Below are 14,459 nucleotides of genomic sequence, written 5' to 3' on the forward strand. Positions count from 1 at the left end.
CATTTATTTGCTGAGACTTTCTATTTGCTAAAGCTTTCTATTTTGCAGTTGTTTCAAGCATGTTTTTGCTTGCTTAATTGAAGCATTTTTATTATAGCTGCTTTAACATTGTTGTTGATTTTTTAAAAATCTCTGTCCTCTCAGTATTGGCATCTTTTGATGTTTTTTCGTTCATGTTTCTTAATATGATTTGAAATTTTTTATTGAAAACTGTATATTTTCTTAGTATACTATGAGACTGGGTATTTTGTACACCTTCTGTTTCCATTGTGGGGTTTTTTTTTGTTTGCTTGGTTTTTTTTGGTGTTTGTTTTGTTTTTTCAGTGATACCACTTGGCCTGTGGAGTAGGGGTGCCACCTTGTTACTGTTAGTTGCTAATACAAGTCCAGTTTCTCTATTCTACCTCCAATGATACCCAGGGTGGAGGACTCTTCATTATTACTGGATAGAATGGGAATTCTGGCTGCACATAGTCTTCATTGATACCACAATGGAGATAACCTTTTCACTGCTAGGTGATGATTAAAATCCTGACTCTCCAATGTTCCTCTCCAGGCAACACTCTAACAGGGAGGGGAAAGGGCTTCTCATTACTGCTGGGTAGGGGTAGGGTAGATGTCCAGGCTTTCTGTGATCTCCATTGATACTATAGGGTGAGGTCAAAGTCCCAGATTCCTACTAGGCCTTCTCCAGTACCATCACAGTGGAGGTGATGGGGAGTCTTATTATATAGCTTGATGGCGGTTAAAAGCATGAGCTCCCAACTTGGCCTTTGGTGTTATAGGTGAGAATAGGACAACAGTTTTTGTGTGTGTGTGCTTGGCTGAAGTAAGTAGTTTTTGTGTGAGTTTTCTGTCTTACTAGACCGTTTCTTTCCTGGTCCTAAAAAATGAGTTTGTTATTTTTGCAAGGAGATTTTTAACATTAGATACATTACTTAATATTTATATTGTTCTGGGGTGCCTGGGTGGCTCAGTCGGTTGAGCGTCTGACTTCAGCTCAGGTCAGGATCTTGCCGTTTGTGAGTTCGAGCCCCGTGTTGGGCTCTGTGCTGACAGCTCAGAGCCTGGAGCCTGTTTCAGATTCTGTGTCTCCCTCTCTCTACCCCTACCCCACTCATGCTCTGTCTCTCTCTGTCTCTCAAAAATGAATAAACATTAAAATTTTTAAAAAATGTTTATATTGTTCTAATCAGTTCATTTTTATTTATAGTATTGTGGAATTAGTCATAATTTTCTGAGTAATACATAGACTAATTTGGAATAGATTATTAAATCAGAATTTATATCATATAAGGAGAATTAAAAGAGTTATGTGGATTAAGTTCTTTCATCCTAAAGCTACACTTTTTCTGTTATGTTAAACTAATACTTGAAGTTACTTTCTCACAACAAATAAAATTATGATGCTGACTGAGCACGTTATTTTTACACGTCTTCCCAAAGGGTGGTTTCACAATGCAAATCTTTTTCTTTTTTTAAAAGTGATTTCTGCCTGACTCCTATTTCTAGCTTTTCTATCATGCTACTTGAGAGAGACTGGTTCATTGAGCCTAGAAAATAGGTTTGAAATGAAAACCGGGAGACACCTCATATTAAGTTCAATATCTTGACACTTTCTTTTCTCTGTGCTGGTGTTAGAATATTTCAAGACTCATTTCCATAGAACTTAAACGTACAGATGCAAAGAATAAGAGTTTTTGTTTTCATATTTGTTTATTTTACCGATTGAAGGGTAGTAACATGTGCTAACCCCAAAAGCCAGATGCCGAGTTGCAGTCCCAAGCCTTGCTGCTTACCATCTGTAACTTTGAGAGGTCACCATGACCTCTCTGAGCCTCAGGGCCTTCAACTGGAAAATGGACAAAATCATAATTCCTGTGACCGAGGGTTATTGTGAGGATTACTGAGCTAATCTATGCAAAGCCTGCTGTCTAGTAAGGTCTATATGAATGTTACCTATGCTTATTCTTGTTTTATGAGCTCTCTGGAAGAGATGCTTGGGATGCTAGCAGGGGAATAGTGAGTGCAATGTTAGGGGCTGCTGCAGCAGACATTTCAGTGTGTGTTTCTTCCTCCTGAGAGACTGGTCATTTGTGTCATATGGCAGGCTTACATAATGCATTTTTCAGGGTTTTTTTGTTTTTTGTTTTGTTTTTTACAGTTTTTGGTAAGTAGTCATTAATGGATTTTTTTCTGTGAAGAAAAAAAACTAATGGTCTTTATTTTGTCAGAAACATTTTAACCCCATTTAAATAAATGAATAATTGAACATGGCTCATTATGTTCACAAGCTGCTCTCAAACTTCATTTTTACTGTACCAGTTTTGTCTCACTTGGTAGAAATGTTCATGGTTCTGTCTTTTTTGAACAGAACAGATTTGTTCTATATAAGCCAGCTGAGAGTTTGTTTATTATTAAGGTGAATCGTGAATTTATTCATGATACTCACGTCCTTATCCTTTGTCATTATATACTTTCAAGTTTTCTTTTTTAAAGAAAAAACAACTGTTCAGCCCTTGGTTTTGAAAACTCTTGACTAACCCCTTTTCTTGGCTAAGATAGTGTACATATGTACAGTGGAACAAACTTTCCAAAGGCATTTCCCAGTTCATTTGAAATTTTTTCAAACAATGTTTTTGTTTCAAAAAATAAAAATTTTTTTGTTTCAACAAAAATTTCAAAAAACTCCTTTTGTTGCTATTATTACTTTTAGCTTTTTAAAGAAAATTGATCATTTACCATTTTGTGGTTCCCCTCCTCCCCGTCGCACAGTCTCTTTTAGGTGCGCAGGGTGCTGTGTCATGACCCTTCCGGTCAGGCCTCTGCCCTGGGGTTGCACCTGTTGTGGATCAGGGCTGGCACTTTTCCCTCTGGGTACTGTGCTCTCCAGAAGACTTTCATATCATGCCAAAAAGTTCTGTTGGTAATTTAATTCATAAACATTCACCAAACTAATAATTTCACATATATCATGTTAAATGTAGCTCCCCCCCGACTGGGTGGCGCAGTCGGTTAAGCGTCCGACTTCAGCCAGGTCACGATCTCGCGGTCCGTGAGTTCGAGCCCCGCGTCAGGCTCTGGGCTGATGGCTCGGAGCCTGGAGCCTGTTTCCGATTCTGTGTCTCCCTCTCTCTCTGCCCCTCCCCCGTTCATGCTCTGTCTCTCTCTGTCCCAAAAATAAATAAAAAACGTTGAAAAAAAAAATTAAAAAAAATAATAAAATAACAATTTGTTTTTGAAACTTTAAAGATAAAGTGTATTGAGTGGATCAGAATGATGTTAAGAGATATTACCATCATTAAGACACACAAGGGAAAGTTAGTGAGTAGCAAATGCTACAAAGGCAGACTTTATGTTTATCAGCAGGAAAATCAGCCATACACTTGACTCTGCCAATTGAATCTTTGGCTGCCACTTGAATCTTTGGACAAAAGATTTAAAAAAAAGAAAAACTCATTAGGTGTCAATTTTGCCAGTAGCAACCAAGTAACTTTTCAGATAACCAATTCAAAAAGTTGAGGGCTGTTTTAAGATAATTGATGCTAATCAGGAAGCATGCCTGTTTTCTGAGATAGCAATCAACAAAATATTCTTTCTCATCAGAGAAGAAATAAAAATTTGAGGCATCAGCTTTCAAAATATGCACAAATAATTTACTTTCTTATTAAAATTTGGTGAATTGTCCATGATAGTAACTAAGTAGAAGCGGAGTCTACCCACATGCACTATATTTCAATCAGAGGAAATTGCCACCCCACCATTCTGGTCCTTCTCTCACTTACAAAAAAGTATTTTTATCCCTATGTGAATTATTAATTTTTTTTGTTATGCAAAACTTACTGTGGCAGAAGGAGACCTGAGTATTATTAGGTATTTTTTTAGTATTTACTAAAAAACATTTAGGGGCCCCTGGGTGGCTCAGGTCAAGCGTCCAGCTTCAGCTCAGGTCATGATCTCGTGTACATGGGTTCAAGCCCCACATTGGGCTCTGTGCTGACAGCTCAGAGCCTGGAGCTTGGCTTTGGATTCTTTGTCTCCCTCTCTCTCTGCCCCTACCTTGCTTGTGCTCTGTTTCTGTCTCTCAAAAAATATAATGTTAAAAAGAAATATTTACTCCAACAGTTTTGTGACAAAAATTTAAAAAATTAAAAGCTTTGGTATCAAAAGTGACAAATTTATTTTACTAAGAGGCAGCTGTGCACTCATTCCATGGACTTGCAGAGAAATCCTTCCGTATAGACTGGCATTAACCATTTGCATCAGTCTAGTGACATTATCCTTCTTACTGCATTGACTTGCCCTGTTGTTCTGATGCCCTGATACCAACTACTACTCAGTGACATTTATGTTCTTCAGCCTCTCTCAAAGAGTCAGGACATTACTGAACATTGAAAGGCAAGGTTCTCCTTAGTTTGCTTATCTGCACATATGATAAAATCTTTTAAGAGGTCTTGATTCAAAATGTCCTCTATAACTCTTCCGGTAAAGACTGAAGCTCCATAAAGATGCTCCAGGAGGTTTTGCACGAACCAGAGGGTTCTCACATACACATTTGAAAGAAGCACAAACCCAAGGGGAAAAACATGTAAAATGTTCATGATGGTCTGGCATTCCTCATTTTGTAAGATGTCACAGTCCCTGGCAAGTTTGGGCTTTTAAAATCCTGTTTGACACAGGAAACAAAAGTAAACATGAACTATTAGGACTTAATCAAGATAAAACTGTTTCATCTACACAGTTAAGGAAACAGTCAACAAAACTAAAAGGCAGCCTCCAGAATGGGAGAAGATACTTACAAGTGACATATCTGATAAAGCATTAGTATCCAAAATCTATAAAGAACTTCTCAAACTCAACACCCAAAACCAAATAATCCAGTTAAGAAATGGGCAGAAGACAGGAATAAACATTTTCCAAAAAAGACATCCAGATGGCTAACAGGCACAGGAAAAGAAGCTTAGTATCACTCATCATCAGGGAAATACAAGTCAACACCACAATGAGATACCACCTCACACCTGTCAGAATGCCTAAAATTACCAACACAGGAAGCTACAGATGTTGGTGAGGATGTGGAAAAAGGGGAGCCCTCTTACACTGTTGGTGGGAATGTATACCGGTACAGCTACTTTGGAAAACAGTGTGAAGGTTCTTCAAAAAGTTAAAAGTAGAACTACCTTATGACCCAGCAATTGTATTACTGGGTATTTATCCAGTGGTAAAAAAATACAGATTCGAAGGGGCACATGCACCTCCATGTTTATAGCAGCACTATCAACAATAGCCAAACTATGGAAAGAGCCCACGTGTCCATCAACTGATGAATGGATAAAGAAGATGTGGTGTGTGTGTGTGTGCGCGCATGCGTGCGCGCGTGCACACACACAATGGAATATTACTGAGCCATCAAAAAGAATGAAATCTTGCCATTTGCAACCACTTGGATGGAGCTAGAGTAATAAAAATGCCCATTTCATATGGTTATTATGGGGAGCTAAATGAGATAATTAATGTAAAGTGCTAGCATAATACCAGTGTTGTATCTGCAAGGTAGCTGTGTGCAATGGTTACAAACTGATAGTATGAAGATGGGAGGCAAAATCTAGGACAAAAGACAGATGATGGGAGAATGGGTTCAGGACATCCTAAGAGCATGAATATAATAGGATATAGCAGGCTTGAGCAAGGGAAATACATTTGAAGTCCATGAGCAAAACTGAGGTCCAAACTAACAGGAAATAAGGCACAAGCCTAGGTGGTTACATGAGAAGAAGTTTATCCTGCATAGTAATCAAATGTAAATTAATATAACAGTGAAATATTATAGTGTCAATAATTATTTAGAATAACTAAAGCCTGTTTCAACAGAAGGATGAGAAAACAGGTTTAGTTACACAATGCTAATAGAAGTATTGATTGTTGGGGCACCTGGGTGGCTCAGTCGACTTCTGCTCGGGTCATGATCTCACAGCTTGTAGGTTCAAGCCGCGCCCACGCAGCGTTCTGTGCTAACAGCTGGGAGCCTGGAGCCTGCTTCCGATTCTGTGTATGTCTCGCTCTCTCTGCCCCTCCTCTCCCTCCCCCCAAAATAAATAAACATTAAAAAAAATATTTGGAAGTATAAATTGTTATAGGTTTCCGGGAGGCCTAATTGGCAAAATAAGAGTCCTTAAGTATTTATAACCTAAATTACACTTTGATTCTACTTTCAAAATCTTTACCCTTCTGAAAAGCTACTTAAATTTACAACAGGAAGAACCTAAACGAATTGTGACCCGTGCATTTACTCCGTTACTAATATTCAAGTTGAAAATCATTCAGTGGTTGACTGCAGAAATCCACATGTGTCTTTATACTCTTTCAACAACTATTCTACTAGTTGAGCTCTGTAGAAAGGAATCTTCTTTATTCGTGAAGAAAAGTCAACGCAGGCTTTACTGTAGAATAAGGGAGTCTGAACCCTGCGTGAGTTCTTATACTGTGAGGTAATGCCTCTCTTGAGTGTTGAGAGAGCATTTTTGTTGCTTTATAATATTGTTATTGGCAAGCCCGTTACTGCTGTATAATAACAATACTGAAGTAATGCTGTTACTTTCTTGATTTCTTAAATTGAGTGTCGAATTTAGAGTCATAACATTTAAATTATTCTTCAAATAAGAGTTACATGTGGTATTTATGCAGCTAGTGAAAAAACAAAAACCAATAAGACATTTCATTTATCAAATTGGTAAATATTTTTACAACTTTATTGAGGTATAATTGAAGTATAATAAGCTGCACATAAGATATTCAGTTTGATCGCTTTTGACATATGACCTGTTTTTACTTACACTACTTCTGACACCAAATATATGGGGATCTTTTTCCCCATACCAACCAATTCTCCAATTTTCCAGAAACCAGTTGGGTGTCCGACAGTTCCACTCAATTCTGACACTACCCAGAACGGAAAGTAGACCCCCACAGATAAGGACACTGTCGCACAAGACTGCCCCACTTCAGATGCCAGGCACAAGTCCTTTGCTGCCACCTGTACTTCTGGCCAACAGGCTGTAAATTTAGGGGGTTCCCCCGACCCCCTCCTCAAGTTTGATCATGTGCTAGAATGGCTTACAGAACTCGGGAAGATATTTTATTTACTATCACTGGTTTATTATAAAGGGTATAACATGAACAGTTAGAAGGGTCTGGACCACAGCAGTTGGCATCGGGATGCACCAAACCTCCCAGCATGTCAATATGTTTGAAACTCAGGAGGTCTCCGAGCTTCATCATTTAGGGGCTTTTTATGGAGGTTCCATTACATAGACATGATTGATTAAATCATTGACCATTGGTTCTTGAACTCAAATCTTTAGCTCCTCTCATCTCCCCAGAAGTGAGGTTCTTATTTTGGTATTGGATATTATTTAAAGATCTTCTCCCTTATCTACACTAACAGAAAGCAGAGGCGCAAAGATGTTTTAATAATAATAATATCCAATACCAAAATAGGGGGAAAAAGGTACTTTCATATATGAATATGGGAATGTGAAATTGTTACAACTTTTGTGGAGCTGTGCCAATTTGGAGCAAATTGTTAGCGTCAAAAAACACCTAAAAAGTTGTTCAAACTAGCAATTCTGTTTCTAACTTAAAGAAATAAATTTTCTTATAAACAAGGATTTAAAAACAAAAATGTTTATCACTATGTTGTTTACAGTTACAAAAATTTGGAAACAAGTTAGATGTCCAACAATATGGGCTTGTTTAAGGTAATAGTTTGTATAATTAAATATTATGCTTTAATATTAGTAGTAAAAGTCTATTGTTTTATAAACAACAGGATCATATGGTATTCCTGTGTTTTAGCACATTTTTTTCACCTCAACAACAAAAAAGAGTTCATATAAAAAAATACTAAAACTGTATCTTTAAAGCAAAATGTTAAAAATAGTTTCCTCTGTTTAGTGAGATTTATCTGTATTTTTTCCAGTGCATATATTTTTTAAGTTTATTTATTTATTTTGAGACAGAGAGAGAGAGAGAGCACATCTCCGCACAAGTGAAGAAGGAGCAGAGAGAGAGAGGGAGAGAGAATCCCAAGTAGGCTCCATGCAGTCAGCACAGAGCCTGACATGGGGCTCAAATTCACAGACCGTGAGATCATGACCTGAGCTGAAATCAAGAGTCAGATGCTTTACTGACTGAGCCACCCAAGTGCCTTGATGCATATTTTCTTTAAAAAATTTTATTTGAAATTTTTTTCCTGATTATAAAACTAACACAAAAGCATAAAATCAATCCATAAAATTGGACTGATATATGAATTTGAGCTATAAATTATTTTATAAAATAACTTCTTTGTTTTGATGTTATCAGGATAAAGTCCTTGGAGTTTGGCCCTCCCTACCTCCACTTTTTACCTTTTGCAGTTCCCACCTCCCTCTTCATGCCCTAGTGGTAAGGAAATGCCTGAGGTTTCCTGGCACACGCATTCTGCCGGTCCCTGCCTTTGTCTGTCTGCCTTTAGTTTTCTTCCTCCTCAGCTTTATTCTCCTTATCCCTTGAAATCTGCTGTCAGATTTCAGCATGTTCAGGCATGTTCGAGAAGCCTTTCCTGAGCTCCCAGTGCTTAACCTTTCTCATCCCACTGCTCTCTAGATTCATTTCTTCTGAGCCACCTGCCACATATTAGCCCTTTTCATTTTCCTCTCCCAACAGAATGAGCCTCACTGGAGGTCAGGACAGTATTGGTTAGCACAGCACCTAGAACCTAGCAATAGAAGCTTAACTATGTGTGTGTACACGCACGTGTATAACTGAACAGTAGAAATAAAGATGTGATGGGATCAAATAGCATGGAGTGTTGGAAGAAGTGTGAATATATCTGCATGACTGGAGCATGAGATCTTTATGAAGAATTTAGATGAGGATAGAAATGTAAGGAGGAGCCAGATAATTAAGGGCTTGATATGGCATCCCAAGGAATTTGAATTTTATAGCATAGTGATGGGAAGCCAGAAAAGATGTTTACGTAAGAAAATCACTAGCCTTAGCATTTTTCAAAGTGTTAGTTATCAATGTTATGTAAAAAACTGGGATTTGGAATTTTTGAACCACTATATTGGACTCTTGAAATTAATATAACACTGTATGTTAACTATACTGGAATTAAAATCTAAATTAAAAAAAACTTAGATATAAAATAAATTTGGGAAGTCCTGGGTAAAACCAAGTTGAATAGATTTTTATTCTTTTGGACTTCTCAGTCTTTACTATGCTAATATGCATTTTTAATCCTCCAAAAGGTAGGTATGTGTGTGTGTGATATAATTTACATTATTTCCCAGATTTATTTATCATAGAACACTTCTATTTGGGACTATGTTATAGACATTTGGGGAAATAAACACTAGTATCAGTGAAACCTTTTAGTGATTGTTACAGTAGTTCAGGTGAGAAACATTGAAGGCTTGAATCAGAAGGTTAATGGTTGGAGAGAGAGAGAGAGAGAGAGGAGAAAGAGGCAGGCAAGAGCATGGTAATTAGGTTTTATCTGTCAGAACACATTCTCCAGAAGTGGTGATTTCTCAGTAATTTTATAAGATAGCATGATTTGTGATTTGCTAATATCTGATCCAAAGACATTAGAACAAGCAGTGTGAAATGCAGTTTGAAACATCTCTGAGATAAATGGTGGTCAGAGGAAAGTGCTTCTATTTATATGTTTACAACCCCACCAACTGATAACATAGCCCCAGGCTCACTCCTTTTGATATCAGAACCTGTCCACCATCTGGCATGAACTAATGCACTTGATGATGAAGGGACAGATTCTAGACTGAATATGGTGACTACTTGTTACTGGGTGAGGCAAAGCCAGGAGTCTAAGTTGGACAACCGAGCAGATAGATGGTGGTATCATAATGAGATTTCAAGATAGGACAGTGTGCCAGTGTTGGGAAGAAGACACTCTGTCACTCTTTGAAATGTTCATGAGTGAGAGTTGTCTGTGGGATACCCTTGTGAAGAGGAACCGCACCTGGAGGCCATCAGGTCTATGAGTTTTTACCTCCGATGATTTGGACTGATCCCAGCCCTCATTTTACCTACTGTCTCTCAGTTGCTGTGTATGTTAGAGGTTCATGTCTCTATGAGATCATAAAAAATTAAATTGCATGTTGAAGACCAAGCACATTCCTAATCTTTTTAAACTTCTGATTTTAGGAATATTGAACTATACATTATTCATCTCTAAACTGAGGCTGCCTCTGCCTCTGCAGGTGCGAGGAAGATGCTTGATTGACAGTGTTTCTTACTACTTGGTTACTAAACCAAGTAAAAGCATTAAGTTAACTATTTTATTTTTATTTTAATTATTTTAAGTGTAGTAACACTGTTCCTTCATTTTATTTATAGCTCCAAAAGGAATTCTTCATTTGTCTCCTGATGTTTATCAAGAGATGGAAGCCAGCCGCCACAAAGTAATCTCTGGCACTACTCTAGGCTATTTGTCACCCAAAGATATGAACCAACCCTCAAGCTCTTTCTTCAGTATATCTCCCACATCGAATAGTTCAGCTACCATTGCCAGGGAACTCCTAATGAATGGAACGTCTCCTACAGCTGAAGCCATAGGTTTAAAAGGAAGTTCTCCTACTCCCCCTTGTTCTCCAGTACAACCTTCAAAACAACTGGAATATTTAGCAAGGATTCAAGGCTTTCAGGTATGAATTACAAGAAAAAACAAAAACAAGAAAAAAAATTCATTAGCCCCAAATCCTTCATCTCTATCCATCAGAAAGCTCATTCTTGCCTGCTAGTGTGATCTATATGCCACTTACATTGTAAAGTATCAGGAACACAGAGGTCAGAAAAAAGAGAGCCATATGCACGTGCCTCATTTTTTTTTTTTTCATTCTATCCATTCATCTTTTGCTTCCTGGCTCTCCTCCGTTTTTCTTCTTCTTCCTATTATGTTTTTTTCGAACATTTTTAATTCTCTGTTCTGTCTTCCAGTTGGTCTTGATTGGGTGCATCTATCTTCTCACTCTGTCTTCCACAAACAAAAATTCTGCCTTTCATACATTTGGTGTTAGTATTTAGCACTAAGTTCTCCCTCATTTACAATAAGGCTGAGATTTTCTAATGATGATTTTATTTCCATAGCAGTTTTGAAGTCGGCATTCTATTGCTAGTAATGATTCAGGTATACCGTTAAGGTACAACATCCTAGAACTCTGTTATCTTAGGAGTCAGTTAAACATGGTATTAGAACAATAAGGACATGCTTTCTAGTTGTTTGAAGCATAAAAACATGTATTTGTTTTAGTGGATCACGTTTTGAACCGTGTAGGGTAGGACCTGCCTCGGTACTAATAATTCTGTTTTACTGGTTAGTCTAACTCTAGCTCACAGCTCACTGAACTTGTGTATATGAATTTGGGAATGGGAATTTTTTCCCCTATTCTTTGTTCCCTTAGGAAAAAAACCCAGCAGTCCTTTGTGGATAGAGCTTTTAAAAGAATTGTTAACTCTAGGAAGAGGAAATGCCTATGTTCTGATTTCTTAGTTGCCTTGAAAATCATGTACTGAACTGTAACTGCTGACTTGACTGGATGAACAGCCGTGTGCTTGTGCGTAGAAAGAGTGTACTGCACCCTCAGATCTCACTGTTCTCATCCCCTTTTCCATCTTAGTCTTATTCCCTAAGACCAAAAACTGTAATTTCCTTTAGAAATGCTCTAGAAGATCTGTATTGTGTAGAATGATCATGTATTTATAAAAATTTTACCAGTTTAGATATGAAATCAGAAAGAAGATCATGTGTTTTGGCAGGTATTTTGCATGGTTTTTTTTTTTGTTGTTTGTTTGTTTGTTTGTTTGTTTGTTTGTTTGCCTTCACAGAAACCCGATTCTTTCAAATCTATTGCCAGGTAATCGTTAGTGTTTTTAATCAGACTATTAATATGAATTGAAGAAGCTGTTATCACTTATTGGCTCTGTCGTCTGAAATTTTAAACACTTGATTTAAAGTTAAAAAATTTTAGAATATGTTTTTGTTGTTTACCTTAAGAATGACAATAAATCACTGTTTAAAATAAAAAGACCTTGATTCATATAATTAAAGTACTGGAGAAAAGCTAATAATTCTTAGTTCTATCTATAATCTGCACACAATGAACTAGAAATAAACTGTGATGAAAAGAAATTCACTGCTTATTTACAGACCTAGTCATTTAGAAATGTCTGAGAATAACACTGCATTTTTATAGAAACAAAGCACAAAATACATTCAAGCTCTTAACTGATTTTTTTGCTTGGAGATGTTATTATGGTAGATACAATTTTGCTGCCAGAAAAACTACTTAAATTTTTTTATTTGTATTTATTTGTTAATTCTTGGTAATGATAACAATTATAATTTTATAATTACTTTAGTCAAAATGGAGAGTCTGTTTCCCTCATTATTGGGCTGACTGCTCAGACCTCTTTATAAAGCTTATGCTAAGATGATATACTCTTATTTATGACAAGTTAAACATTTCCAAATTTGTGTACTGTGATTTTTACATACTAATGAACATAAACAGATGGTTTGAAAACATTACTGTGCTTCTTTGGTCGAATGAGCTTGGTATTGATGTAAAATCCTGTGTCACGGAGAGATCACAGCCTGCATCTGAGCAGTGAACAGAATCTTTGTGGGAAATGGCTTAGTGTCTTCTCAGGCACATGGCATATCTTCATGATGTCACAGTAAAAGGTTCTTCATAGTTGAGAGTTTGTAGGTTACTAACTTTATCGGGTATCTTTTACATGGTAGAAAAACATGTAGACTGTTTCTCTTTCTTAAATGTTTCAACTGGACTGTAGTTTAGAAATTGTAGGGTCAGCTTGTTATGGATTTCATGCTATTCTGTTATTTTTCTTTCTGGAGTTTAAAACAATAAATTCTTTTTCTGTGTTTCTAGGTTAGTACTTTTTTATTTTGTTATTGTATATTGAATAGATATTACTGCTTATTGAATATTGTATAAACCCTTCTTTGGCCTTCCTTGACCATTTGAAATTTGATTTAAGCCTATCAGAGCCTTTGTATGTGACAGCTATATTGTATTACAAAGTAAAAATATATTAGTGTACTGAAAACTAAGTTGTTTTAGCTTTAAATTTTTTTCATTACTCAATCTTTAATTGAAATTTATAAATTACAGAAAGCCTATTTGCTTACTAGAATGTAGGTATTAAGCTCACATTTTTTGCTTAAATCTACAAAATAATTAAAATTATTATGCAATTAAAGTTATTATTAATAAAGCTGACTTCACAGAGCAGAATGTGACTGAACACCTGCACATTCTTGGTACTTTTATCACTGTTTGGGCTCACCTTAAGTTTTATCATATTTTAGATGCAAGCGTTTGGATCCCTGTCATAAATGAGTGTTTCTTTGAAGTTTTATTGAGTGCATTTTAACTATCCTCTTTTAAAATATGAATGTTCTTATTGATTGTCTTATTATTTTCTAGAAAGAAAAGTTTTTTTGAGTTTTTATTTTTGAGAGAGACAGAGACGATGTGAGCGGGGAGGGGCAGAGAGAGAGAGAGAGAGAGGGAATCCCAAGCAGGCTGTGCGCTGCCAGCTCAGAGCCCTACGCGGGGCCCAAACTCATGAACTGTGAGCTCATGACTTGAGCCAAAAGAGTCAGATGCTAAACTGACTGATCCTGGCACCCCAAAACTATTTAGCTCTTTAAATTTTTAATGTTTATTTATTTTTGAGAGAGAGAGAGATGGAGACAGAGCGTGAGTAGTGGAGGGGCAGAGAGAGAGGGAGACACAGAATCTGAAGCAGGTTCCAGGCTCCAAGCTGTCAGCACAGATCCCGATGCGGGGCTTGAACTCATGAACTGGGAGACCTGCACTGAAGTCAAACGCTTAACCAACTGAGCCACCCTGGTGCCCTGTAACTATTCAGCTTTTTAAAGACAGTTATTATGGCGGAGACATTCTTGAAATGCTGTGCATTTGAACTGAAGTAGATTTTGTTTTGTTGTGTTATAATTTACGTTATTCTAAGTTATAACATTAATATGCTTGGCCATACTAATTTTATTAGAAATCTAGATTTGTATAATTAGATATAAACTGTTTCTTTGTCTTTTGGTTCTTGTACTAATTCCAGTGTATGTGTATGGGTAGGGTGGTTCCCACACAGCACCAAGTAATTCTCAGGACACCAGCAAGGTGTCCGAATTCAACTCAATTCCGGTACTGTTTCCATGGAGACAGCATCAGATGCCCCAGGTCAAGGGTTCAGTCCTGCAAGACACCCTCAGCCCTCCCCACCAACTATTAGATGCCAGTAGCAAGCCCAGGTTGCTGCCTGTACTTTTGACTGACCAGCCATCAATCAGAGGTTCCCACAACCTCCTCCTCAGGTTCAGTAATTTGCTAGAGCAACTCCCAGGA

General features: G+C 37.2%; 1 protein-coding gene across 5 annotated transcripts in view; it reads left to right on the forward strand.

Annotated features, from left to right (window-relative positions):
- Nucleotides 1-14,459, forward strand: part of STAU2 (staufen double-stranded RNA binding protein 2) — a 310,778-nt gene that overhangs the window by 175,681 nt on the left and 120,638 nt on the right. For all 5 annotated transcript variants that reach the window (XM_049633242.1, XM_049633243.1, XM_049633240.1 and 2 more), the window contains exon 11: nt 10,405-10,712. In XM_049633242.1, the coding sequence (XP_049489199.1) occupies nt 10,405-10,712 (308 nt within the window). The remainder of the gene's footprint in view (nt 1-10,404; nt 10,713-14,459) is intronic.

Source organism: Panthera uncia, chromosome F2 (assembly GCF_023721935.1).
Source record: "Panthera uncia isolate 11264 chromosome F2, Puncia_PCG_1.0, whole genome shotgun sequence".
Taxonomy (NCBI): domain Eukaryota; kingdom Metazoa; phylum Chordata; class Mammalia; order Carnivora; family Felidae; genus Panthera; species Panthera uncia.